General features: G+C 38.8%; 1 protein-coding gene across 5 annotated transcripts in view; it reads right to left on the bottom strand.

The window, feature by feature from the left end:
* Positions 1 to 2260: 2260 nt before the first annotated feature.
* Positions 2261 to 26213, bottom strand: part of HPS5 (HPS5 biogenesis of lysosomal organelles complex 2 subunit 2) — a 41751-nt gene continuing 17798 nt past the window's right edge. For 4 of the 5 annotated variants that reach the window (XM_076002115.1, XM_076002112.1, XM_076002114.1 and 1 more), the window contains 15 exons: positions 24195 to 24283; positions 22035 to 22213; positions 21412 to 21570; positions 20168 to 20357; positions 19372 to 19495; positions 18162 to 18311; positions 16768 to 16845; positions 15907 to 16484; positions 12582 to 12702; positions 11547 to 11702; positions 10698 to 10817; positions 9139 to 9252; positions 7440 to 7546; positions 4513 to 4783; positions 2261 to 3094 (listed from right to left, as the gene is read on the bottom strand). In XM_076002115.1, coding sequence (XP_075858230.1) covers positions 3034 to 3094; positions 4513 to 4783; positions 7440 to 7546; positions 9139 to 9252; positions 10698 to 10817; positions 11547 to 11702; positions 12582 to 12702; positions 15907 to 16484; positions 16768 to 16845; positions 18162 to 18311; positions 19372 to 19495; positions 20168 to 20357; positions 21412 to 21570; positions 22035 to 22213; positions 24195 to 24283 — 2497 coding nt within the window. In that variant the 3' untranslated portion in view covers positions 2261 to 3033. Of the gene's footprint in view, positions 3095 to 4512; positions 4784 to 7439; positions 7547 to 9138; positions 9253 to 10697; positions 10818 to 11546; positions 11703 to 12581; positions 12703 to 15906; positions 16485 to 16767; positions 16846 to 18161; positions 18312 to 19371; positions 19496 to 20167; positions 20358 to 21411; positions 21571 to 22034; positions 22214 to 24194; positions 24284 to 26213 lie in introns of those variants that run through there. The other variant, XM_076002116.1, reaches the window with a different exon arrangement.

Below are 26213 nucleotides of genomic sequence, written 5' to 3'. Positions count from 1 at the left end.
GTATTTGTATTTCTACTCCTGTGGCAGTTTTGCTGTGTAGCCAGGTTTGTGAATCACCTGACTGGGTGATACCTAAGGTTGCTTCCATTTTAATGTGCTGAGGTGGACTGGTGGCTGTGGGGATGTCAGCACTTAGAAGTGAGGAGAGGCTGGACACGGTGGCTTATGCCTGTGATCCTCGCACTCTGGGAGGTTGAGACAGGAGGATTGCTCGAGGTCAGGAGTTGGATACCAGCCTGAGCAAGAGCAAGACCCCATCTCTACTAAAAATAGAAAAAATTAGCCAGGTGTGGTGACACATGCCTGTAGTCCCAGCTACTTGGGAGGCCGAGGCAGGAGGATTGCTTGAGCCCAGGAGTTTGAGGGTGTAGTGAGCTATGATGACACCACTGCACTGTGCGGGCTACAGAGTGAGACTCTGTCTCAAAAAAAAAGCAAAAACAAAAAAAGTGAAGAAATGGGTCACTTAAGACTCCTGCTTTTTTTTTTTTTTTAAGACAGAGTCTCACTTTGTTGCCCAGGCTAGAGTGAGTGAGTGCCATGGCGTCAGCCTAGCTCACAGCAACCTCAAACTCCTGGGCTCAAACGATCCTCCTGCCTCAGCCTCCCGAGTAGCTTGGACTACAGGCATGTGCCACCATGCCCGGCTAATTTTTTTTATATATTTTTAGTTGGCCAAAAAAAAAAAAAAAGACTCCTGCTATGGTGTAGGCAAGAAGAAATGGGAGTGTGGGCCGGTGGGTATACAAAATGGGGAAACACAACTAATGGAAAACACCATCAACATAGAATTGAGAGGGTTTACCTAGTGATTAGAAGTGAGGGTAGAGGACGGGGGAGAGACAAGGATGACTACAAGATTTTGAGACTTAATGAGGGCAGTGACAAATTTTATACATATGAGGAAATCATTAATTTCAATTTTGGTCTTCCCACTCCCTCTGGCTCATCCAATTTCTATGGGTCTGATTGCTACTAGGTGAAATGATGATATTCCAAACCTTTCAAACAACAGCTAACATTATTTCCTATGCACTACGTCACAGTCACTATGCTCCACATTTTAGAGTCATTTAATTCTCGGTAATGGGGAGCTCTAACCTCACTCTTTCTATGTGCCAGCCATTATCTCATGTAATCCTCAAACTACCCTGAATGAGTGAAATTATTATCCCCATTTTATACATGAGAAAACTAAAACTTTGGCCAGTCATGATGGCTCATGCCTGTAATCCCAGGAGTTTGGGAGGCTGAGGCAGGAGGATCAGTTGAGCCTAGGAGTTTGAGACCAGCCTGGGCAACACAGCAAGGCTCCAAGACCCAGTCTCTACAAAAATCAAAAAACAAACTAAAAAAGCCCCTTAAAACTCAGAGAAACAAACTAACTTCCCAAGCTCACTTAGCAAAAGAGCAGATATTCAAACCCACCAGACTGCCTCAAAACACAAGCTCTTAGCCCTATGCTGTCCTGGAGTGTTGAACAGCAGTCAGATCCTAAAACAAATGTAAAAGTGAGGCAACCATGAATCAGTCTGTCTAGAACTTTGTGGCAATTGAAAGATACAAGTTATATTTGAAAACACTGCCTAATACCCTAATGGACTATCCAAATTTAAATTTTTCCCTGAAGGGGACTTTTGTTTGTTTGCCCTGGAAAATAAATTCAGGTGAGTGATTTGTTTTTGTTGGTTACGCTAGAAATTTCTCTCTGCACCCTTTTGGCAAATGAGCATTGCTGCAATGTGCCCTGGGAAGGTCTCTCAGGAAATGATTACACAATCCTGCCAGTTCATGCCGTCTGCTTGCCATGGGATTTCCTCTGGGTCCTCTTCTAGTCACGGTGTAATGACAGAAGCTGACAGTGAAGGGCGGCTCTCACCCTTTCTTTACCTCAATATAATCCAGCACAGCCAAAGCCACACAGCTGATGCCACAGCTGATGCCACACAGGTTTTCCACACCTCCCCAAATTCTAGCCAGCTTTGTGAAGCCTCCTTTCCCTGACGGCCTCTTCAACCCATCTGGTCAGGTCTTAGCTAGGTGTCATGCATAAGTATGACAGCAATTTGTGCCTATGTTCTCTGGTTGTGTGATAAATGCAAAAACGAGTTGAACTGTTCAATGTCCAACACTTTACTTACTCCACACCTTCCTGCAAATTGATCACAATAAACCTCCAGCGTATATTCTGTTCAAATGAAAACTTTACTCATACTATACTTCACAATTATTATAACATGCTACGTGAATGCGCAGGAGCCTGATAAATGACAGTCTAGTTATACAGCTTAAATAAAACAAATGCTTCTGCAGTCTTTATTAGTACTCAGCTTTCTTTTATTATGGCTTTTAAAGATAATTTTGAAAAGTGCATGATTCTTTTGGGCTTCTCTGTTTAGAAAAAGTTAGAAATACATTTTTAATAATTAATTAATCAGTTATACATAGGTTCAGATTAGAAAATATCAAATAAATACAGGAAAAAAATATTTTAAATTACCTTAATGCAGATATGGGGCCATTGTATTTAAATATCTAATTTGGATCTTCAATGTTTTACATATTAACTTCTGTGTTAATTCCATTATTCAGGTACATTATTTCAGTAATTTCTATACTGCCTCTGACAAGATGTACATCAATTCACCTCCAAACAATAACCTTGTATTCATGGGAGCAGGATGAGAAGCTTCTGCTTCCAACTAGGGAGCTACAGTAGGACAAGAATTCCCCGTGATCCACTAGTGACACGCAAGTAATACTGAAGTTCCCAATCAGACTACATAGCTGTGCACATTCATGTTCCGATTCCAGCAAACAAGGACTGTTTTCAAAATCCAACTGTGGTTGAGAAACGCTGAGGTCACATAGAGCCACAAATGCCAAGGTTACAGATACTGACAAAAGTAGCCCCAGAAAGGTGGCTGTATTTGGGGGTGGTGCCTTTCCTCAATAACTATTGCATTCAGAAGGTTCAGGAGCATGATTCAGTTTTTCTCAAAATGTCATGACATCCTGCTGAATCTTCTTCCACTAGGCCTGCTGAGACCAGAGAAACCGATCACATTTTTCAAGCATGCTTTGTATCAAGGCTCTGAAATCCCAAAGAAAAGAAGTGAATTTAGTTGTCATTGTTCATTATTCACAGAAAATTTTAAAATCTATGAGACTTAGAGGCTTCAAAAAGTTGACTGATTCTGTGCATCAAAAGACAAAATCAACAGAATGAAAAGGCAACCTATGGAATGGAAGAAAATATTTGCAAATCCTATAGCTGATAAGTGGTTAATATCTAGAATATGAGAGAACTTCCTCAGGAACAAAAATGTCAAACAGCCTGATTTAAAAATAGGCAAAGGATTTGAATAGGTATTTCTCCAAAGATGATATACAAATGACCAATAATCATATGAAAAGATGCTCAACATCACTATGCATTAGAAAAATGCAAACCAAAACCACAATGAGATATTACCTCACACTCATTAGGATAGCTACTATAGAAAACAAAACCAACCAAACAAACAAAAAACCCAGAAAATAACAGGATAACAGGTGTTAGCTAGGACTTAGAGAAACTGGAACCCCTGTGCCCTCTTGGCAGGAATGTAAAATGGTGCAGTCTCTCTGACAAACAGTATGGTGGTTCCTCAAAAAATTAAAAATAAAATCCCATATGATTCAGCAATTCCACTTCTGGGTATATACACAAAAGAATTGAAAGCAAGATCTCAAAGAGATATTCGTACACTCATGTTCAAGGCAGCATTATTCACATCATCCAAGAAGTGAAAGCAACCCAAGTGCCCATCAGCAGATGAGTGGATAAACACATGTGGCATACACATACAATGGAGTATTATTCAAACTTAAAGAACAAATCTTGACACAATGTCCAAGATGGATGAACCTTAAGGACATCATGCTAAGTGAAATAAGCCAGTCACAGAAAGACAAACACTGGTATGATCTACTCAGATGAGGTATTCAGAATAGCAAATTCATGAAGCAGAAAGTAGAATGCTGGTTGGCAGGGGCTGTGAGCAGGGGGAACGAGGAGTTGCTGTTTAATGGGGATGGAGTTTCAGTTTTGCAAGGTGAAAAAGTTCTGGAGGCTGGATGCACAACAATGTGAATGTGCTTTGTACCCCCCCAAAACTCAACACTTAAAAACAGTTAACATGAGGAATTTTATGTTATGTGTATTACACCACAAGTGAAACAAAAAACTTGACTGAGACGATTATGTTTCTGGTAGCAATAATCTTTTCCAAGAATCAAGAATACATCAGATTTGGGTAGTCATATTAATCCAAAGAGTGTCTTTGTTCATGACTGTGATGAAATATTACTTTAGCCACTTCCCTTAATCACCAGATCAGTCTCAGTCTCCTCATGTGAGTGAGGGGTCAGGATTGCAATGGTGTCTGTATCTACCTCTGAAAGTCTGGGGGGAGGTGGGGGTCTACCTTTTCCAAGCACCACGGAGAGGGCACAACAAACTGGTATTACCTCTGCCTTTTCTCTGCAATCCTCAGGATATCACAGGTTCTGGTAAACTTCTCTGACAACTCAAGGGCCAGACCACATTCCTGTAGCAGTGACCAGGCCTGATCTGGGCCCATGGCCTTAGCGAGCAGGAGTGCCACATTCTCCACATTTATGGGGGAAGGTCCATCATTGAGGTTCCCATTTAGTGACACCTGGGGGGCTGGCCTTGTGTTCTTGTTCTGTATGAGATGTAGGAGAAGCTTCCATTCCTCCACGGTCTCTGGAATCCAACCTACACACACACACAGAGAAATGACATTGGTTCTGACCACTCTTAGCACACTGCCTGCATACAGGAGATAGTCAAAACTGTTTGTGAATATGTCTCATACTAAAAATAAAAATATTCAAGAATATAATCTCATCATCGTAACACAAAGCTGTTTTCTGAAATTTTGTTGCATAAATAGTTCATGATAAAGAGAAGCCACAAAGCTAGCTTCAAAATTCTGTCAACCACTCATTAAGTAATTATTACTCATGGCATACTCTATGCTAGGTACTGGACATGTAAGATGAACAAAACAGACACAGACCTTGCACTCTTGTGGAGCTTGCAGTCTAGTAAAAGAGAGAACTTAAACACATAAATAAATATATACTTATGAACTGTGCTAGGCACTCTGAAGGAAAACAATAAAGAACAATTAGAGAGAAGGGCTCTATGAGAAAGTGACATTTAAACAGAAAGCAGAATAATGAGACAAGCTTAGGGGGTATGTGCACGTGGCCTATGTAATATGCAAACTTGGAGCAGGGGGTATCAGGAATGGAGGGTGAAGGGGCCTATATTTCTGACAAAGGAAACATGTAAGACAAAAGACACAGGAAAGAACTTGATACGGTCAAGGAATTTATTAAAAGCAGTGAACAGAGGACTAGTAATGAGGCCAGGCCTTGTGCACCAGCATAAGAATTGGGATTTTATTCTGAGTTCAATGCAAGGGGTTTCTAGGAGGGAAGTCACATAATCCAATTTTTGTTTGAAAGAATCATTCTGGCTGCTGTAAGGAAAATGGATTAAAGGTAGGCAAGACTGGAAGCCAGATGACCAGTTATGAGGTTATTGCAGTAGCCTAGGCGAGTAGTAAGGGTCAGAGTGACAGAGAAGTAAATGAAAGCAGATAGATATGTGGCTGTAAATCAACACGCCTTGGACAGTGATTGACATGCATCACGAAGCATGAGAAGTGTCAAAAAAAGACCCCATTTAACGCACCAATAGTAAGAATAACTCTTATCATTACCATTATTATTTTAGTAACAAAATATTAAGAGTAGTTTTATCTGGGTGGGAAGGATTTTAGGTGATATTTATTTTCTTTATACTTCCTGAATATTCAATTTTTTCCTATAACAAACATATCATGTTATAACTTTATTTATTTTTTTTGAGACAGAGTCTCGCTTTGTTGCCCAGGCTAGAGTGAGTGCTGTGGCATCAGCCTGGCTCACAGCAACCTCAAACTCCTGGGCTCAAGCAATCCTCCTGCCTCAGCCTCCCGAGTAGCTGGGACTACAGGCACGCGCCACCATGCCCGGCTAATTGTTTCTATATATATTAGCTGGCCAATTAATTTCTTTTTTTATTTTTAGTAGTGACAGGGTCTCGATCTTGCTCAGGCTGGTTTCGAACTCCTGACCTCGAGCAATCCGCTCGCCTTGGCCTCCTAGAGAGCTAGGATTACAGGCATGAGCCACCGCGCCCGGCCTCATGTTATAACTTTAAAACATAAACCATTTATATCTTTTCTGGGTATTTTTCAGAAGTACATGTATAGTTCTAGTTCTATGAAACTACATGGGGCCCTCTTGTTTAATTTCTTAAAAACAAAAATGATCTCAGTAATTATAGTTACAGCTGTGACATCTGAAGCTAACACTAGCCAGTCAACTGGCTTCTTCGTTCTGTTCTGACTTTCCCTCTCCCACACCTACAGAGCTTTATAAAAACTGTAGTGAAGAATCCTAGGTCCTTCTGCTGGGGGGTGAAGGATCCTAACGTCATGCGTAGGCATCTCTGCACTGAGATGAATATAGCAGCACTACAACACAGACTAAGACACCTCTCTGAGTGCAGGCTGGCCTCTTAGACTCCAGATATCACCATGTCAATGTCCTGACCTTATGATTATATTTTATTTGTGTTGGATTGATAAAACAAAAAAAATTTTTTAAGTATTCAAATACCTGTGAAGGCTTTAGGAGTCTGATTGCTATTCTAATTTAAGTTCCATCTTAATGAGCTCTAACTTTTTTTTTTAAAGACGGTGTCTGTGTTACCTAGGCTGGACTCAGAACTCCTGGGCTCAAGCAAACTTCGGCCTCAGACTCTCAGGTAGCTGGGACTATAGGCACCTGCCACTGAGCCTGGCTATGAGTTCTAACTTTTGACTATGTAACAAGGCAACATGACACAGTCAAAGAACCTTAGCACAAGTTGTGGAGATAGGCCTGGGTCTGAACACCAGCTCCGACATTTACTAGTTGTGTGACTCTGGGCCAATTAATTGTTCTTTTCAGTTATGACATCTGGAAAGTAGAAATAATAGTTACTACCCAAGAGTTTGTTATCTCATTTAAAACAGCATATGATTGGGAATGATAGTAAGAGGAGGTAAAAATAAATAAATAGATAAAAAAGCATATGGAAAGCACAATGTGCCTAACACATTGTAGGTACTCATTAAACAGAAAAGTTGCCTGTAGTTTATTCCTAATTATGATTTCATAACATGCAAAGGGTACAGATCAAAAAATTCCACAAATTTGACCACTAGCTAGAATTATATACATGATTATTGAAATGTTCACCAAATTTCTTATTGAAAAGACTGGAATGACTTCTAAAAAACTACAACAAGAGTAGCTAGCTGGGATTTACCTACCATTGTTCCCTTCCATCAGGCTCATATCATTCAGATACACAATGTTGGTGAAGGCCTCTCTTCTCCTCTCCAGCTCCAAACAGAGAGTAAGATATCCAGGCCAGAAACTTTAAAGAAACCAAAATTGAAGAAAGGAATAAAAGTCAGTGAATTTACCTGGGGCCACATTGTCCAATATAGTAGTAACTAGTCACATGTGGCTACTTAAATTTAAATTAAAATGTAATCAAATAAAATGTAAAAGTCAGTTTTTCAGTTGACCTCTCCACATTCCAAGTGCTCCATGACCACATGTGGCTAGTGGCTGCCATATTGGTTAGTTCAGTAGAACATTTCTATTATCACAGAAAAGTCTATTAGATAATCCTGATCTAGAGTGTTTAAGAAAAACATGAAAGCTAGCAATAGGTGAAGCATGGTGGCTCATGCCTATAATCCTAGCACTCTGGGAGGCCAAAGCAGGAGGATCTCTTAAGCCCAGGAGTTTGAGGTCACAGTGAGCTATGATGACACCACTGTACTCCAAGTCAGGGTGCTAGAGTAAGACTGTTTCAAAAAAAAAAAAAGCTAGCAATAAATATTGACATTTGAGGCCAAATACCAATTACAAGACATTTAAGCTTTACACACTTTATAAACTTTAAGATTTAATACAAAGTTAGCATATTTCTCTTCTTAATATATAAACCTTAGAAGTTCCCCTTGATACTTCCCCCTCCTTCATTTCCTATATCCAGTATTAAGAAGCCCCACTGCATTTTCCTTTGAAACGTCCCTTGGGTGGGCTCCTTTTGCTGCCCTGCTAATCACCAATCCCCTCATATCTCAATGACTGCAACAGCTTCCCAGTTGGTCTTCCAGTCTCCAATCCTTCTCATGCGTGACACCAGAAATGATCTCCAGAAAGCTCCCTTTCATTATGTAATTTTTGTAGCAAAATGTCTACAAGAGTCTTGATAACTAAATTCTTCTAACCAGATTCCAAGGACCTATATGATCTTGTCACTCACCACTTGGCCACTCTCATCCCTCACTATCGATGAACAAATATGTATCAAGTAACTACCATCATCTGAATTAGAGACAATGAGGGAAAAGAAAGACACAGGTCACTATCTGCAAAAGATTATACTCCAGGTGAAGTCATAAGGCAATGTCACCAGGCAATAAATAACTGACTAATATATGATGTGGACAATAAGCAATGTCAGTTTTCCATGCCCTTGCTCTTACTGTTTCTCTCACCTAACCTACTCTCTTCCTGGCTCCTTTACAAATATAAATCATACCCAGGTTTCAGGGTTCACCTCCAAAGTCTCACATCCTCCCTGAGTCCATCACCAGAGATTTTATCGAACCCATCCTGATGGTTCCCTTCTTGGAAATCCTGTATCAATTACAACTGGTATTACACAATTTGGTGCTTACTTAAATACTACATGCCTGAGAACTGGGGCTAGCAACTAAGTAGGGGGACTGGAGAGGAATTAGCAAGGAAACATGCACAAAATGTAAAAGGGAAAAGATGTTTAATTTACTATCATTAAAACAAAAAGATGTTTACTTTATGTTTACTTTTACATAGCAAACAGAATTCCCAAATGATAATGCATACTAATTAGTTCAGGCTCTTAACTATAAGGTTATTAACTGAAATGATTCTAATCTTAATTTAGCTTCTAAGAAAATCTTCACTTACCCACAAGACCTACAGATGTCAGTCATTTTCTCTTTGGTTGTAAAATCTGCAGGAAGTTTAATTAGATGAAGGATCAGCTGACTATAACCCCAGGAAAGCAAATGTGAATGAGGCCTGTGAAATGAAAGAACATCAGTAGGCCAGGTGTGGTGGTTCACCCTGTAATCCTAGCACTCTTGAGAGGTCAAAGTGGGAGGACTGCTTGAGGCCAGGAGTTTGAGTCCAGCCTGGGCAACACAGCAAGACCTCCATCTTTATAAAAAAAAATTAAAAATTAGCCAGGTGTGATGATGCATGCCTGTAGTTTCAGCTACTTGGGAGGCTGAGGCAGGAGGATTGCGATTGAGATTGAGATTAGTGGATCGTAATACTGTACTTCAGCCTGGGCAATAGAGTAAGACCCTGTTTCTTAAAAAAAAAAAAAAAAAATCAGTAAATTGGATAGGAAATAAACTCTATAAAGTGTTTATTAGTCATCTAAAAGTAAGAATAGAGTTTAATTACTTTCCATTATTATATTTTTTAAACATTTCTGTTTGGCTTTTGAAAATTAAAAATAGGCTGGGCACAGTGGCTGATGCCTATAATCCTAGCACTCTGGGAGGCCCAGGGGGGAGGACACCTTGAGGTCAGGAGTTCGAGACCAACCTGAGCAAGAGTGGCACTCTGTCTCTATTAAAAACAAGAAAACTAGCCAGACGTGGTGGTGTGCGCTTGTAATCCCAGCTACTCGGGAGGCTGAGGCAGGAGAGTCGCTGAAGGAGTCGCTTCAGCCCAGGACTTTGAGGTTGCAATAAGCTAGGCTGACACTACAACCCTCTAGGTCAGGTGACAGAGTGAGATTACATCTCAAAAAAAAGAAAAAGAAAAAGAAAAAACTTAGAAAAAGAAATTTAAAAATAGCTACTTTTCCTACAAACTGTTCACTTTTTTAAAAATAGATATTTTAGCTAATCAAAAGCAAAAGAAAAAAGAAGCCCATAATTCCATCACTCACAGATAGCCATTGCATATCTTGCCAGACTTTTTGCCTAGACATATAAGATAGACATTTTGGGGGCTTTTAAAAAGCTTCTCCTGAAAGAAAACACAAGGAATATTTCTCATACATTACAAGTATCAGTGTGTACTTTTTGGTGAAATTTATTTTCAAAAAACATCCTAAATCAGATTATGTCTGAAATCCCTTGACAAAGTTTCAGGAAGACAGACACACAGACAAACACAATTTTCTTCTTCTAACACAGGTTTAATCATTAAGGGCTCTTAATGTGGATCCATGAAAGAGCTACAGGGGATCAGTTTAATTCTCTGAAGTCATGTGCAAAATTTTGCACAAATGTACATTTTTCTGAAAGGAATCATCAATTTCTTACAGGGTCTGGGACCCCAAAAATGTTCAGAACCACTAAGACATACATTTAATCTCATTACTACGATGACTTGGGTCAGCCTCTTTCACAGCTGCTCCTAAAGTAAGCCCAGAATGCTATATGGGAATAAATCAGTTCCAAAGTAACGTGAGAACTTAATCCTTTGATAGAAGAGTCCTTCCATACCTGGGGTAACCTTCATCATCCATAGTGCTTGTGCTTGGTGGAACATCATGGGACACTGCTAAAAGTAGCCAATCCAATCTTAAAGACTCTGGTTGTAGAAGGGACTCAAGGAAAGATGACCTAGAGAAAGTTGGGGAGAAAAATCACCAATCTTCACAGTGAGAAAGAAACAAAAAATGTGGGGGTGTGAAGAAAATTCGGTTAAGAGATCAGTAGATGAAATAATTTGAAAACTCTTCTGCCACAAAATGTCTAGAAATGCTGGTGAAATTTTAATAGTCTTCTAAATTAATAACTGAGCTCCAAGACAACAGGGAAAAGGACAAAAAAATAAAAGGAGAAATCAAACCATTTTGGAAATGTGAACCAATCAGAGGAAGAAAGAAAGGAGGAAGTTGCCAGTCTAATAACCGAGAAACACAGTTGTTTACAGCCATGGGGAGATAGGATATGAGACATCAACAAAAAAGAGAAGAGCTGGAACTGAGATCCACTCACAAAAAGCACCAAAGGCTAGAATATTAATAAAAAGGTGGCAGTGAATCTACTTACCAACAGAGACAAGACGCTTATCTGTCTTAGCCTAGGCTCTGAATGAAGAGTTTAATTTTACACTGATGATCTGAGAATCCCTGGGGTTGAGGGTGGGGGGAAAGAAGTGTGGTAAGTGCACATTTGTGACGTGTGCTCTAAGTGTGGCAGATTGGTAGAAGACTGCCAAAACTCTCATCTTCCATAGTAGGTGCCTCAACTCTGTGTTAATTAACAGTACAAATGTTACACTTGCTTATAAAAGAGAAACAATGCCCTATCAAAAGAAAGTAAAGCCTGTAAATATGCTCTCCTCACCGCTGATCTTCAGGCCTTGATTTCACCAGACTGTCTAAATAGGCCAAAAACTGAGCAGGATGATGATGACAAAGTTGCATGATATCTGATGGCAGAATGTATGGATAAAACCTTATTAAGGATCGAAGGGCAGATTCTCCAAATTTCTCATACAACCTGCATTTAAAAACAAAACACTTTAGTCTCCAACTTCAGGGAGATAATATAACTTGGTTACATTAAGTACTTATTAGAAATGAAAATAGCCAGGCACGGTGGCTCACGCCTGTAATCCTAGCACTCTGGGAGGCTGAGGCGGGCGGATTGCTCGAGGTCAGGAGTTCGAAACCAGCCTGAGCAAGAGCAAGACCCCGTCTCTACTATAAATAGAAAGAAATTAATTGGCCAACTAATATATATATAAAATTAGCCGGGCATGGTGGCGCATGCCTGTAGTCCCAGCTACTCGGGAGGCTGAGGCAGCAGGATTGCTTGAGCCCAGGAGTTTGAGGTTGCTGTGAGCTAGGCTGACGCCACGGCACTCACTCTAGCCTGGGCAACAAGCGAGACTCTGTCTCAAAAAAAAAAAAAAAGAAAAAAAGAAATACTAACAAGAGGCTTCTTGAATGCAAATGAGTAAAACTTTAGAGACAGGCCAGGGGCGGTGGCTCACGCCTCTGATCCTAGCACTCTGGGAGGCTGAGGCGGGCAGATTGCTCAAGGTCAGGAGTTTGAAACCAGCCTGAGCAAGAGCGAGATCCCATCTCTACTATAAATAGAAAGAAATTAATTGGCCAACTAAAAATATATAGAAAAAATTAGCCAGGCATGGTGGCACATGCCTGTAGTCCCAGCTACTCGGGAGGCTTAGGCAGCAGGATTGCTTGAGCCCAGGAGATTGAGGTTGCTGTGAGCTAGGCTGACACCACAGCACTCACTCTGGCCTGGGCAACAAAGCGAGACTCTGTCTCAAAAAAAAAAAAAAACTTTAGAGACAATGACATAAAAAAATGGACGTGCTTTTAGTTCATATAAACAGCATATAAGACAACCTACCGGGTAGCATAAGCAATCAACAAAGGACTATCAAAAGGAACTGAATCATCTAATAACTTCAATCTTGTTGGTAGGTCTCCTTCTTCCATCTCCATATATGTAGGATTGGAACTTGCCATCTCTGAAATATAAAGCATAACTCTCCCTTCATCTCTTAGCTGTAAATATTCAATTCATGAACATATTCATTCCTCAATCATTAGTCACAAACCTACTATGTACAATGCCCAATATTTGTTAAGCATTATAAAAAAAAAACAAATAAAAGAACAAGGCGCAGTCTCTATTTTTAAGAACCTTAAAATCAAATTGGGAGGGAGGTAAAGCACATCGAAAGTTTTAAACAAGACAAAGGAACAAATAACTAATATATCAGTGATCATTACCCTTAAAATAATGAGTATCTGGGGCTATATATAGCTACTGTCACTATATATATATATATATATATATATATATATCACAAACTATAAAGATCTACCATCAATGCCAAATTGCTCAATTTTTTCTAGAACTAATACCCTGCTCCATCTTTTAGAATTAAGTTAATTAAATTCAATAAAATTAATTTTTAAATATTTGTTTTTAAAATGTTTTTAAAAATATCAGTATAGCAAATATTCATCCTCTGATGGAAGATGTGACTTTTGGGAATAGCCAAAAGTAATTTAAAACCAAGTCTGGTGAATGAAGTGAGTGATGATCTGGTTAAAACTATTTGTGTGTGGGGTTTTTTTTTATAAAAGATATAGATCTAAAATAAAGTGAGGCCGGGCGCGGTAGCTCACACCTGTAATCCTAGCTCTCTGGGAGGCCGAGGCAGGCGGATTGCTCGAGGTCAGGAGTTCAAAACCAGCCTGAGCAAGAGCAAGACCCCGTCTCTACTATAAATAGAAAGAAATTAATTGGCCAACTAATATATATAGAAAAAATTAGCCGGGCATGGTGGCGCATTCCTGTATGTAGTCCCAGCTACTCAGGAGGCTGAGGCCGCAGGATCGCTTGAGCCCAAGAGATTGAGGTTGCTGTGAACTAGGCTGATGCCACGTCACTCACTCTAGCCTGGGCAACAAAGTGACTCTAGCCTGGGCAACAAAGTGAGACTTTGTCTCAAAAAAAAAAAAAAAAAAGTAAAGTGAGTTTTTTTCAAGTAGTTTTCAACTGGCTCTGGAGACAAATCCCAAAGAACAGTTCCAAAAACTGTTTTTCACAATTAAAACTTCATTAGAAGGGGCAGGGGCCTATTCAACAGATTCTAAAGAGCCAACTATTACTTTATGATATATCTGTTTAAAAAAAAAAAGTTGGCCAGGTGAGGTGGCTGACACCTGTAATTCCAGCATTTTGGGCAGTCAAGGCAGGAGGATCACTTGAGGTCAGGAATTCAAGACCAGCCTGGGCAACATAGCCAGACCCATGTCTCTAAAAAAAAATTAGTCGGGTGTGGTGGCACATACCTGATTCTATACTGGGGGGCTGGGAGTGGGATATGAGGCAGGAGAATCCCTTGAGCCCAGAAGTTGAAGGTTACAGTGAGCTATGGATTGTGCCACTGCACTCCAGCCTGGGTGACAGGGAGAGACTTTGTCTCTTAAAAGAAAAAAAAAGTCCTTTTTTCCCCAATCAAATGTTTCCCATTTGATAGTGTCAAGCAATAAGTACCTAAAAGAATTCAGAGAAGGCCATCATTTAGAGCTGGAGAAGTAAGGAAAATCATTATGATTGGGTGGAAGATAACCCAAACTTATCCACTTAAATTTAAGTAACCAGCTACATCATCTCAAATTGACTACCATGCTTGTTCTAGCCAACACTGGTAACAACCACCACCATTCTGGCTGATGGAGACCTTTTCTGCTATTCTCCTGTGACCAGGGTTGGATATGATCACATAACAGAGACAGCAAAATTTCTAATAAGTAATAATGTCACACATTTGAACCTATTTGAAGAGAAATAACTTGCTTCTTATTTCACATAAAAAACAATCTACCTCAACTCAGGGGGAAAAAACCTAAAATCATTTCTTATGCTTTTAACTGCTTTATGTGAATTAAAGCATATCTATAACTATAGATCCATGTTTTTAAAAAGCAAAAAGATCTTTAAGTCAAATAATATGAAAATGCACTGTATCTGTGGTTACTCACTTTTTGTTATAAATGAAAAGTTTGCTTAAAGTCTAAACAAATTATTAGAAACATGGCTTCTGTTATTCAAGCAGAATTCTGAATTAGGAAAATTAATTGCTTCAAAATATAGAGACTATAATGTAGAAAGGACAGTGCATGGTCTTTAGGGTATGAGAGTTGGTTTCTATATCAGGATGACAAATAGTGCGACCTTCAGTAAAATCTGAGGTAGACACTGCTGGCTGTGTACCGAAGTCTCAGAGGCAGACATGCAAGCTCCACCCATATTCATTCTCTTCCTCCTGGACAGCTAGACAGGTTACATTTCCCAGTATATCTGCAGTTAGTTAGGGCCATGTGATAGAATTCTCACCAACAGAAGGTAAACAGAAGAGATGTAAGTCACTACCAGGACAGGCCTATAAGAGAGCATGTTCCATATGCCTTCCTCTGGACACAGAAACACAACCTCAACCCCAAGACGTAATGGGTGTTAGAGCTTAAAATAATAGAAGGAATTTGGAATGTTGAATTTCAACATAGAATAGAGCTGCCCATTGACCTGAACACCTGTCCTAGACTGTTTTATGAACAATAAACTTCTATTATGTCTGAGTTATTACATTATGAGATATTTATTACAGCAGTTTAGCCTACTCAACTATTATCCCTCTGTGCCTCATTTCTTTCTCTGTAAAATGGAATGACAACACCTACTCTAAAGATTGGTGTAAGGATGAAATAAGATAATGCTGAGGGGTTTACCATAATATCTCATACACACTAAATACTCAATATATGGTATACGGCATATTATTTCTATATCAGTAAGTTACATGAGGAATTTCCTTATTTTTATATATCTGCATTTATACACATTTCACTTTAACACTAACTTCTCCAACACTGCTATATTGTTTTCTGAATGTGACTGTGAGAGAAATAAAACTAATTTCTTATAATACAGTTGTAAATTAAACCAATGTTTGAAGAATTACAAAAATTTTAAATGAATGGAAAATAGAATGGAGACTGACCAGAACAGAGGTGATTTTGTACTTAAATCTTTTCTTTAAACCCCAAAATCTCAAAATGCTACTACCCTCTACAATTTCTTTTCTTTTTTTTTCTTTCTAACTGTCCCTTTATCTGGAGACCAATTTCTATCTTTGAAAAGGCAGTCTGATTATTACCTTTCAATCCTTCAATAAAAGTATCCCAAACAGAAGGGCTGTTAGGGTAACTAAGCTTGATACTCTCCTTTGCTCTTTTCAAGTCCAGGAGAAAAAAGTACTTCTTCAGGAACTGACAAGCTGGAATTTCAGGAGAGCACTGTTGCAAAGTATAGTCCACATGTCCACTTGTACTTTTGATCTTAGAAGTCAATACATTCAATTCCAAACACAATGTTGTCAATTCAGCCAGGTCGCTCTGAAGATCCTTTGCTATGGTGCATGGAGAACATACTTGAAAAAGGTCATCTGAGGGCTCCCTCGAACTACTTAGAGATTCACATGCTGTTTGGTCAATAGTTTCTTCACCCCCTAAGGAGTTCCTTTCTTCTTTTTCGTTGTCTTCATCTAATATTCCCTTTTTTGACTCATTAAGCAATAGCACATCCTGGTTCGATTTCATGGATGAATTGCCAGCATCTGAAATGCCTGAAAAGTCCTTCATGGCAAATGTCTGTTCTAACTGTGAAAGCCACTCCTGTAAAACCATTCTCAGAGACTTGGGTTCAAATAAAACCAGGGGGTCCTGTAACTTGGTCCTATAGAAGATAGATAAGTATAAAATTTATGTTTCATGTCTTTTTTTTAAACAAATTAATTGATACAACATACTTATCTAGAATAAATGTTACTTTTCAATTCTTTATAACATTTATCTCAGCAAGATGACAAAACAGAGAACATTTACTTTGTAGTATTTTACTAATTCTTGAATTTCAATTCCAAATAAAGCTACCTCTGGCCCAGACCATTTCTCCACCATTACTGATGATCTCAGAAAGTCATTTCCATTCCCTCTAAAACTTTCTCATTCATACTCACATTGCTTCTGTTGTTGCTACTTTAAGTTCCTGGAGTATGTCTTCTTCTGGAGGTTGACTAGTTACCTCTTTTTTCTCCCTAGAAAAGCATAAAACATAATAATATTCACAAGAGTCAAAGAGGATCACAACTTTTTTAGACAAATATTTTTAAGTGTTTAGTGAGTGGCAAGTATTGTACTTCATGTTACATGAGACGAACAGAGTATAAAAAGTGGTATGTGGCCTCAACATGAGTAAGCTCAAATCAGAATAATCTCTAGTGAGAAAGAAAGGCATGCAAACACCTAACTATAATATAAAAAGAATAAACTGAATACTAAAACAGCAGCATTTTAAAGCACATTGTGATATGAAAGCAGAAAAGAAATAATTATTCTGACGAGGCAATCAAGGGAAGCATTCCTGAGGAGGTAGCATTTGTGTTACAAAAAATGGTGGAAGAGTCTTCTAAGTGGAAGACACAGCATGAAGAAAGGTAGTGAGGTATCAGAGCACACACCCAGTTCTCTGACAGGACTGGAATTTAGAGTGCTTAGAAGGATGTGCTTGGAAATGAGGCTAGAAAGAGAAGTAGTTAAGGGCAGGCTGAGGGCTGCCTTAAATGTCATGTCAAAAAAACCTGTACTTTTTTTTTTAACATATGGATTCACTAAGTTATTCTGAAGATTACACACCTTTTATCTCATCTGACTGCCCAGATACACTGGGCCCAAGGGTCTCATACTCTCAATTCCTGGATGAGTGCTGCTTGCCTTTAATGCCCAGACCCCTGAACTATAAGATAAGGCAGAAACCAAACAAGATACTTTGCACTATGCTAGACCCAAGGCTCTGCTACAACTCTACTGCCACCAGCATATCACAGGAAGGTACTGACATGACTTCTATGCCAGCTGTTAAATCAATAGTTTCTTCATTACCTAATGAGTCCCCTTTTTTCTTTTTCATTGTCTTCATCTAATATTCCCTTTATTAACTCATCAAGCAACAGCACATCCTGGATCTTACAGGCCAGAGAACATTCGTGACTTACCCAAGACCATATGCTAGTCAGAAGCAGAGCCAGGACAATGCCTAGGTCCTTGGTCATCCCACTCTTAATCTAATATTACTCTGACAACTCAGAAGGTTGAAGAGATTACAGGAGAGGGAAGGGAGTAGTGCAGGAGAAAGATGGAAAAGTGCTAAATTAAATCTCGGTCTCAACAGATTTGCTACAAGTTGATGTAACTTTTCAACACTGTGGAATTCACAATTTTTATGAGCTAAACAAACAATCTTCAATGAACAGGGTCATACATGTACCTTCTCCAACAGGACAGTCTATGGATATTTTTCAACCTGACAGCTGGTGCCCCTAGAATTTATATAGGTTTATATGTAAGGGCTTACTCGATGTCTTCCTCCTTTGGGCAGGCAACAGAACTCACATCCTCTTCACTTGACTGCTCATCACCCCTGGCTTCTGGTCTCACTTTTGGATCAGGGCTTGTGTGAAGGGTGCCAATCTTCTCAGTAGTTTTACGCACAAAGCTAGAAACACTGGAAGTCAAATACCAAAAAAAACTACATGAAAAAAATATTATCATTGCCAAGAATGAAAAATTCAGTACCTGAGTTTCTATGTTCCTATTAGCCCTAGGAAGGCAACTTGGACTTAATAAAAAGAAAGATGTTTATAGCAACTTCTCTAATCATCTATAGATTTCACATAGGCCCATGTAAAATTTAAAATAGAATAATTCATTTCAGTTATTAAACTGCCCAGAGAAACCAATGATTCAGTGGTAAAGAAAAGGTCTTTATTTAATTCTAGTTGTATGTGTACAATTTCTGTCCACTTAGACAAAGTAAGCCATGTGATCATCAGCTCCATCCTGGTCAGAGAAAAACAAAGAATCTCTTCATGAAACTCAGCTGCAAACTAGTCATAATATACCCTTCTTAACAAGCAAAATTTGTATCTAGTAAGATTCAGATAAGCAGTTAAGTAGCTGTACAAAATCTTCTCTCTCAAACTCTAATGCCAGCCCTGGTCCGATGGATTAGCTAGAAAAATTTATGAAAAGACTTTAACTCTGAGCCCAAACTGAGAAAGGATCAAGAAATGACTAATGATATATGGAAACTATTCCCATTAGGGTTGAGGGAAAAGCAAATTTTTAAATTTTTGCTCTGTCAGGGTGGGGCAGCCACATCTGTAACAACTCAAATGCCTAGCTACTAAAACAAAGGGGGAAACTAAATTCCCTAAGGCTGAAATGCAAAGTTAACAGCTTGGCAATATTATCATTGCCAAGAATGAAAAATTCAGTGCCTGAGTTTCTATGTTCCTATTAGTCTTAGGAAGGCAACTTGGACTTAATAAAAAGAAAGATTATTTATAGCAACTTCTCTAATCAACCATAGATTTCACATAAGGCCCCTGTAAAATTTAAAAGGTTAAATGACATCTAATGACAGGTTATATGAGAAATATTAATAACTTAGAGACTTTCTTTTTCTCACTTAAAATATCTTGCCATTCTCAGCACAAAGTACCTAACATGACAACTGAAGTAAAATCAGAAATGGAATTAAATGACAGGACTAATGGGTTTACCTTTCTTTGACAGCCTGAAGAGACACCAGAGGAGAAGGAGAACGAAATGATAATGGAATGCCGAAGGGGAGAAAAGTTTCATTCTTATCTGTCTCAAACACCACTGAAGCGTGAGAAACATTGTCTAATGAGTAGAATCAGGGGGAAAAAGAAACAAAATCAAATCCCATGGGATTGTTTTTAATCTTTAAGGAAATTCTGAAATGAATAAACTGAAAGAAATGAAGGATTCAATACCAAAATCACAACTGACCCAGATACAAATGAGAACACAGGTTTACAAGATGCACAAGATGGTCCACATAAAACACTCAGGCAGGTACATTCATTTGCCTACTAACCCTGAATCCCCATAAGTCAAAAAGGAAGTTTAGAGTCTCTATTAATCTCTTCTCAACAGTTCAGTCACAGGAATACTCGTACACCGAAAAGGGAAGGCAATGACCCTCAAAACCGAAGTAACTTTTCATTCCTGATGGAAAATAATTTGGTTAGTCAGGATAAAATCTTCCTACTCTTTTGGTTAATGATCATCTTTCTTAAACTTTCCAGTAGTTTGATGCATGATCAAAATTAGGATCTTTACCAGTGTTAGCCCAAATATGAGGGAAAGAAAACTAAATATAAACCCACCCTTCTAGTAGTGAGCAGACCTACAGGCCTAGAGAGAAAGTCTATCAACATGCTAAAAATTAGTAACACCTTAGAGAATCTCTATGCACAAGATAATCCTTGTAAGGAGGAGTCAGAAAATAACAGCTTCACATCAGCAACCAACAACAGACATATTTATCACCTTCGCTTCCATGTGAGCCACAACACTGATCTGGTGGTGGCTCTTCTTCCTGATGTGAGGTGAATTCTTTAAGTCTCTCATCTTCTGAGAGGGTTTGGCTGTGAAGGGAGCAAGAGTCTTCATCTGACTGACTGCCTCTTCTACTACTAATGATACGATAAATACCAGAGTCCAAGATGCTGAAACTTTCCTAAAATGAGAAGAATTCCAAAAAACTCAGAATGAAAATTTCCTTTATAACACAATGTAACCTTTTCAGAGAAATGCCAACACTAAAGTAGAAAGTTAATAACAACAATTATGGCTTATTAGAACAAACTGGTGAGTGCCTGGCAGCTGGGTTAGTCGCTTGTGCTAGTGGCATCAGTTGCCATAGCTCTCTAGTTTGTCTTCAAAAGCATGGCAGTGAGAATGGGGATTAAATGAGACAATCCTTGAGCTGCACTCAGACTCAAATTAGGACGAAGCATCTGAAATCATGCATTAGGAACAACATAACTTGTGCTGGAGGCTATTGAGGTACATCTGAGCACAGAAAATAATAAACAATGACAAAATAAAATGTGGCTCCAACACACACCTAAATGGAGGCTTCACATGGCTGTTCGATAGCTGAAAGAAATCCCCTCCCCCAAAAATCTACAGAGAAAGGGCAAGTGTTGGGATCCTAGAGGTAAATGAGTACAACCTAAAGTAGAGAAATCTTATTCTACAACAAAACCCTTTTAAAAGTGAGAATACGGCCAGGCGTAGGGCGTAGTGGTAATCCTAGCACTCTGGGAGGCCGAGGCAGGAGTATGGCTCAGGGTCAGGAGTTCGAGACCAGCCTGAGCAAAAGCAAGACCCCATCCCTACTAAAAAAGAAAAGAAAAAAAAGAAAGAAAGAAAGAAGGAAGGAAGGAAGGAAGGAAGGAAGGAAGGAAGGAAGGAAGGAAGGAAGGAAGGAAGGAAGGAAGGAAGGAAGGAAGGAAGGAAGGAAAAGGGAAAGGGAAAGGGAAAGGGAAAGGGAAAGGGAAAGGAAAGAAAAGAATATTAGCTGAACAACTAAAAAAAAAAAAAAAAAAAATTAACCAGACACAGCGGTGCATGCCTGTAGTCCCAGCTACTTGGGAGGCTGAGGCAGGAGGATCACTTGAGCCTAGGAGTTTGAGGTTGCTGTGAGTTAGGCTGATGCCATGGCACTCTAGCCTGGGCAACAGAGTAAGACTCTGTCTCAATCAATCAATAAAAGTGAGAATACTTACATGTGATGAAATGGAGCTTCTTCTACTGCTACAAGCTGAATCCAAAGGTTCAAATTTTAAGATCAATTCCTCTAGTTGAGAAATTAGGTCACTACATGTTGCGTGGTCCAGCTGAGATTTCAAATGCTCCAATTTCTCTATAGTCAAAGTTTTTCTTGCCTGATAAAAGGATAAGTAAAAACCCAATGGAATAGCTTATTATTTGTAACTAAATCTATATTCAAATGGCCAATATATTGAAAGAGGTCTAATACACAACACAAAACTTCAAAGGTGCTTTAAGAAGGCTTAGAAGCTAGTGAAAGACTTAATGAGAATTATCTTAGGAATAAAAAATTTAATTAAGAATTACCATACACATAATCATCCCCCTTAAAAGCAAGTTCTAAAATTCAAATAAATTTGTGGGGTAAATTCACTGTTTTTTAAAAATGGAAAATGTACCTTCTTGCTTACCCTCCATCCACCCCTGGACATAACTCTCATGCTTTCTCTGGGCATTTATTGCTATATCTGTCATATAAAAAGGCCTAACAAAAACAAGCAACTTTGTAACACAATCCTACAAACTAGCATTGTGTTACCAACCCTTGATAAACTCATCTAGGTAAGCTCTGACTCACTCTGCTGGCAATGACAGAATTTTGGAAAAGACAGCACGTGCGAGCAGCCAGGTTCCATAGGCCTCTCCTCAGCAGACGTTCCACACAGCGCTCCACAGATACCAGTGAGAGATGCGACACTTTCCCATTCAGGTGCAAACAGAACAGCTCATTCTTGTACACGGCCACATCCTGAATCTCTACAAAAACCATAGGGGTGAACACAAAAGATGTTAACCAAATACCTCTTTTTACATTTTTGCAAGGGCTGAAATTATTCTAATAAATTTACTTCTCAGGTAGGGTTTGGCCTGATTGAATTTCATCTTTATTTTTATATAATGCTTACATTTCAATGAAAAAATCAATATTCTAAAAAGATCAAGAATAAAAGATGTGGGGAAAGAAATATATCTCTCTGATAAAATCCTATGTTTAAAATGCTATTTTCTATGAAAAAAAATGGGACTTTAATAAAAGAAGATAATCTATAGTAGAGACCAGACCATAACAATCCTGCAAGTTACAACCTGGTACTCAATGAATGGATTTTAACACAGTATGTAAATCAATAAACAGTTCATGAGAAAATATCTATCTCAGCAGAATTTCTTGAAAGGACTTAAAAAATTTGTTTTCAAGGGATATCCTTACAGAATTTAATCCACAAGAAATCAATGCTGATCATACCAGTAAATAATGATTTCTTTCTCTTTTTTTGGTTGTACAAAGTAGAAAAAGACTCAAAAAGTCAACATATACTCTCTACTGAGCATCAATGGTAAAGATGCTAGATTTCTCCAATTTCTGGCATTAACCAAAAGAATACAGAGATTGATTTTCTCTGTCTCAGTTTTATACAATGACTATTATTTCTACAAGGATTTTTTGAACCCCAAACTTTAAAGATACAAAATGGGAGTCACAACAAGACTTCTAGCAGGTATAAAGGTTCAGGGCAGGCCGGGCGTGGTGGCTCACGCCTGTAATCCTAGCACTTTGGGAGGCCGAGGCGGGTGGATTGCTCAAGGTCAGGAGTTCGAAACCAGCCTGAGCGAGACCCTGTCTCTACCAAAAATAGAAATAAATTAATTGACCAACTAAAAATATATATACAAAAAAAAAAAAATTAGCCGGGCATGGTGGCGCATGCCTGTAGTCCCAGCTACTCGGGAGGCTGAGGCAGTAGGATCGCTGAGTCCCAGAGATTGAGGTTGCTGTGAGCCAGGCTGACGCCACGGCACTCACTCTAGCCTGGGCAACAAAGTGAGACTCTGTCTCAAAAAAAAATAAATAAATAAATAAAGGTTCAGGGCACATAGAGAAAAATTAATCCAGTTGTTGCTTAGCAGTAGTTACTAATATTTAAGAATAAATTAAAATTGTATTTAAAATTACCCATGAAAACTGAGGACATTGTATTAAGTGAAATAAGCCAAGAACAAAAAGTTAAACACCACATGTTCTCACACATATGCAGAAGCTAAAAAAAGTTGACCTCATAGAAGTAAAAAGTAGAACACAGGTTACTAGAGGCTGGGGAGGGTAGGGGAAAAGAGGAGATAGATTTGTAAAAGGTTATAAAATTACAGCTAGATAGGAGGAATAAGTTCTAGTGTTCTATAGCATTGTAGAATGACTATAGTTAACAAAAGCATATATTTTCTTTTTTTTAAATTTCAGAATATTATGGAGGTACAAACATTTTGGTTACATAAATTGCCTTTGTACCATCTGATTCAAAGTTATATGTGTGCCCATCCCCCAGATAGTGTGCATTGAACATATATTTTCAAATAGCTAGAAGAGAGGATATTGAATGTTTCTAACACAAAGATATGATAAATATTTCAGATGATATGCTAATTACCCTGATCTGATCACTATACATGATATGTATCAAAACATCACTATGTACCCATAAATATGTATAATTATATGTCCATTAAAAATAAATAATAAATAAAATTACCCATGAAAAAATAAATAGCTGAATACAAATTTACAAATATATGTTTGGGAAGTACCCTACAATGGGAAACATCTACAATCAACCTTTAAAAGAAATGCTACCTCATTCCATTTTTCAACTTCTTACATTGCAAGAGAATCCTCCTACAATAACTAAATCTTTCACAATAATAAGATTAAAAATTATATAAGGAAGAAAAATTTAATTACCTTTGACCTCACTCCAAAGAAGAACTTGAACATTCTGAGGAATAAAAACATAAATTCCTCTCTCTGTCCAAGTCAGGACACAATGCTCACTATAAGAAAAAGTAGAAGTTATCAAGAGAATTTGAGTTTGTTAAGACAAAGAAGTTTATGATATAATTCCCAGAATTCTCCCATTAGCTATTAAGGTAAAATCAGACTGTACAAAGAAAACACAATAGCAATCCAGCTAATAAAATCCTAACACTTTTCTGTCTGTAAAAACAGCCTTCTAAAAAAATAGCATAAAATCAAGCCAAACTAGGAAAATTTAGACACATACACTAAATATATTCTAGAAAAAGAAAAGGCTGGTATCTGGAAAAAGAAAGCTTAGGGATGACTTACTTGATGTTTGTTAAAACAGTTACATTTCCCATACTTAATATGACAGGGGCACATTTATTTATTTATTTATTTCAGCATATTATGGGGGTATAAATGTTAAGGTTACGTATATTGGCCATGCCCCCTCCCCCCTCGAGTAAGAGCTTCAAACATGACCATCCCCCAAATATTGCACATCTCATTCATTATGTTTGTATATACCCATCCCCTCCTCCCCCCTCCCACCTGCCTGACACCCAATAAATGTTATTCTTATATGTCCACTTGATCCATTAATACCAATTTGCTGGTGAGTACATGTGGTGCTTGTTTTTCCATTCTTGAGATACCTCACTTAGTAGAATGGGTTTGACAGGGGCACATTTAAAACAAAGACATGTTGTGACTCAGACTGATATAAAAAAAAAAAAAAAAAGGCCGGGCGCTGTGGCTCACGCCTGTAATCCTAGCTCTTGGGAGGCCGAGGCGGGCGGATTGCTCAAGGTCAGGAGTTCAAAACCAGCCTGAGCAAGAGCGAGACCCCGTCTCTACTATAAATAGAAATAAATTAATTGGCCAATTGATATATATATAAAAAATTAGCCGGGCATGGTGGCACATGCCTGTAGTCCCAGCTACTCGGGAGGCTGAGGCAGAAGGATCACTCGAGCCCAGGAGTTTGAGGTTGCTGTGAGCTAGGCTGACGCCATGGCACTCACTCTAGCCTGGACAACAAAGGGAGACTCTGTCTCAAAAAAAAAAAAAAGAAAAGAAAACAAAGACTAACACCATACTGTCAATCACTGCTCTAGTGAGCCACTTTTAAGAACAGCAGTATTTCCCCGACATCATTAGCTGTGTGGGGGTGACAAAAGGGAGAGAATGGGCCGGGGCTCATTGGCTCAGGCCTGTAATCCTAGCACTCTGGGAGGCCGAGATGGGCGGATTTGCTTGAGGGCAGGAGTTCGAAACTAGCCTGAGCAAGAGCGAGACCCATCTCTACTATAAATAGAAGGAAATTAATTGGCCAAGTAATATATATAGAAAAAATTAGCCAGGCATGGTGGTGCATGCCTGTAGTCCCAGCTACTTGGGAGGCTGAGGCAGCAGGATTGCTTGAGCCCAGGAGTTTGAGGTTGCTGTGAGCTAGGCTGACGCCAAGGCACTCACTCTAGCTGGGGCAACAAAGTGAGACTCTGTCTCAAAAAAAAAAAAAAGAAAAGGTAGAGAATGCCTGGTCAACTATGTGCCAGGAGCTTTAATAAGTTCTCTATTTTTCTAACTCTATAGTAGCTCATCAAGGTAGGTATGTTATCCTTATTTTATGAAAAAGAAAACTAAAGCTCAGAGAAATAAAATAATATGCCCAAGGCCATTTAGCATGAATGCAAAAGAGTCAGAATTTATACCAAGGATACTCTGGCTCCAAAACTTGGGCTTTTTTTCTGTACACCTCACAGAATCTTTCTCCTTTATTTATCTTTACTAACCCACTGTCTGTCTGGAATCCTGACAATTCCACTTAACTAAATTCTCAAAAAGCCACACATTCCCTAACTGCCAAACCAAATAACCCTTCAGCATTTCCCATTTCCGATTGACCCCAAGCAGAAGCCAATCCTACTGACTGTTCCTTCCTTCTTGAACCTCCCCACT

Source organism: Microcebus murinus, chromosome 4 (genome assembly GCF_040939455.1).
Source record: "Microcebus murinus isolate Inina chromosome 4, M.murinus_Inina_mat1.0, whole genome shotgun sequence".
Taxonomy (NCBI): Eukaryota; Metazoa; Chordata; class Mammalia; order Primates; family Cheirogaleidae; genus Microcebus; species Microcebus murinus.
The sequence above is the reverse complement of the archived record's forward strand: the minus strand, read 5'-3'. Positions and strand labels throughout refer to the sequence as shown.